Source organism: Anastrepha obliqua, chromosome 3 (assembly GCF_027943255.1).
Source record: "Anastrepha obliqua isolate idAnaObli1 chromosome 3, idAnaObli1_1.0, whole genome shotgun sequence".
NCBI classification, from domain to species: domain Eukaryota; kingdom Metazoa; phylum Arthropoda; class Insecta; order Diptera; family Tephritidae; genus Anastrepha; species Anastrepha obliqua.
The window spans coordinates 133799439-133802216 of NC_072894.1; the positions used below are offsets into that span (position 1 = coordinate 133799439).

At 32.3% G+C, this 2778-nt stretch overlaps 1 protein-coding gene across 1 annotated transcript; it reads left to right on the top strand.

The window, feature by feature from the left end:
- The first annotated feature begins 276 nt into the window (after positions 1–276).
- LOC129242238 (kinesin-related protein 10-like) lies at positions 277–1647 on the top strand. Its single transcript, XM_054878793.1, has one exon. The coding sequence runs from the start codon at positions 277–279 to the stop codon at positions 1645–1647; it is 1371 nt and encodes a 456-aa protein (XP_054734768.1).
- The last annotated feature ends 1131 nt before the right edge of the window (positions 1648–2778 follow it).

The window sequence follows — 2778 nt, forward strand, 5'->3', positions numbered from 1 at the left end:
TAATAAATAAAATAGAATCGTCAAATACTGATATGAAAATAACAAACATATTGTTACTGATAATCGTTATTATTATGTGTGCATATATTATTTACAAAGCCTACATCCTACATAATAAATGTATAAAAAAGAGAGCCTTAAGCCAAGCTAACGATCTTGATAAGATCTGAAAATAATATACAAGCACACACGATTCTCATGGTAATGTGTTTATATATACAAAAAAAAAAAAAAAAAAACTTTTATATACATACATATACATAATGAATCCCAGGCATGGAATGGGAGCAACTAACCCTAAATATCCGTGAACTAAAAGAAAAATTTGATAAATCTTACAAATGTGTAAGCCAGAATAGGTCAATACAAAAGGATACTTTAAATAAACATGCGAAAATTCTTGTAGAAACATTTAATGATGCAAGAATATTAGTGCATGATAATAGACGTATAATAAATAAAACTAACTGGTCAAAAATATCAAAATTGTTGATCAAATTACGTTCAAATTTATATAACGTCAAAGAAAAGTATCAGCTAGATATTTTCATTCCAACAGTGTTAAATTCACCATTAACACTACATGGAGAAGAAGATCAGAAATCAGTTGAAACAGATTTAGATTCAGATCCTGAATCAAACGAAGAAACTGACATAAAAGAAAACGACCTAAAAGATCTTACAATTCCTGCACAAATCACTTTATCTGAAGAAGATAATGAGATAGAACAGGAAGAAGGATTGAATTCTAGCACAAGCTCAGCAGACACAGAAGAATACATCATGACAGATGTAAACGCCCAAAGGGCATACATAAAGTACATATCGAATACCATTCCAGAATTCAATGGACAGAAAATACATCTTCAAAGATTTGTAACAGCCTTGAAGTTAATAAATCTGACAAAAGGCACATTCGAAGAAATAGCTGTTGAGGTCATTAAGTCAAAAATTGTTGGCTCAACTCTATACAAAGTCCAAAATGAAACGACAATTAATGCAATAATCAAAAAATTGCAAGATACTATAGTCGGTGAAACATCCGACGTAGTAAAAGCCAAGTTGTCTAAAACAATGCAAAAAGGGAAAACTGCCGAAAAATTCACGACAGAAATTGACAATTTACGAAAGCTTTTGGAAGCTTCGTATATTGACGAAGGCCTATCAGCCGAACATGCTGACAAATTCAGCACTAAAGAAGCCATTAACGCAATGGTTAAAAATTGTGAACACGGAAAGTTAAAAACAATCCTCGAGGCAGGCAATTTCAAAACAATGGATGAAGCCGTCACAAAGTATATACAATGTAGTACCGAAATGACTGGCAATCCCAATTCAATATTGCTCGCCCAAAGGGGCCGTGGTAATTATAACAACAGGAATAATTATCGCGGTAGAGGCAATGGTAGAGGCAATGGTCGAGGTTATTATAATAATAATAATTATAATAACAACAACCGCAATAATGGCCAGAATAATAATTACCAATATAATAATTATAGAGGTAATAATAGAGGAAACAACAGAGTCAACCATAGAGGAAATAACCACCAAAATGGAGGTTATAACCAAAACAGTAACAATAATGTAAGGGTGACCCAAAACGCTTCGGGAAACTCCCAACAGCCTTTAGATACTCAGCAGTAAATAATAAAATTCATACCATCAATCTCAGCCAAAACATATACGTAACCTTCACAAATATAAACACAGGAAAAGAACTAGTATTCTTGATAGACACAGGCGCAGACATATCTATATTAAAAGAAAATTCAGATGTTTTTCAATATATTCAAACTGATCATATAATAAATATACAGGGAATAAGTCAAGAAGTAACCAAATCTAAAGGACTTACTTCCATTGAAATCCAAACCACAAATTACATAATCCCCCACGATTTTCACATTGTAAATTTACAATTCGCTATTCCATGTGATGGAATACTAGGAATAGATTTCATTAAAAAATACAACTGTCAATTAGATTTCAAGCCGTCTGAAGACTGGCTTATAATCAGACCAACTAACTTAAAATACCCAATTTATGTTCCGATAACATACAGTTCTGGCAACAATTCCATAGTTCTGCCAGCAAGATCACAAGTGGTCCGAAAAATTACAATAAACTCAGTAGAAGACAGTGTATTTATTCCAAACCAAGAAATTCTGCATGGTATCTACATAGCAAATACCGTAGCAACAACCCAAAATGCATTCATAAGAATGCTTAATACAACAAATGAAGATCAGTTAATCAACATAAATAAATTAGAATATGAACCACTTTCAAGCTACGAAGTAGTTAAAACAATTCCAGAGAATAGAGAGAAATCTGTACTAAAACAGCTATCAAAGAATTTCCCACCACAATTTCATAATCAACTAACAACAATCTGTAAACAATACAGCGATGTATTCGGACTAGAAACCGAACCAATAACCACAAATAATTTTTATAAACAAAAACTGAGATTGAAGGATGATGAAGAAATATACATTAAAAATTATAGAAATCCTCACAGTTACAAAGACGAAATTCAGAAACAAGTCCAAAAACTAATTGGCGACAAAATAGTCGAACCATCTGTATCTGCTTATAATAGCCCTTTGTTATTAGTACCCAAAAAGTCACTTCCAAATTCGGAAACAAAAAAATGGCGATTAGTAATTGACTATCGTCAAATTAATAAAAAACTGTTGTCTGATAAATTTCCGCTCCCTAGAATTGATGATATTTTGGATCAACTAGGTAGAGCAAAGTACTTCTCATGCCTAG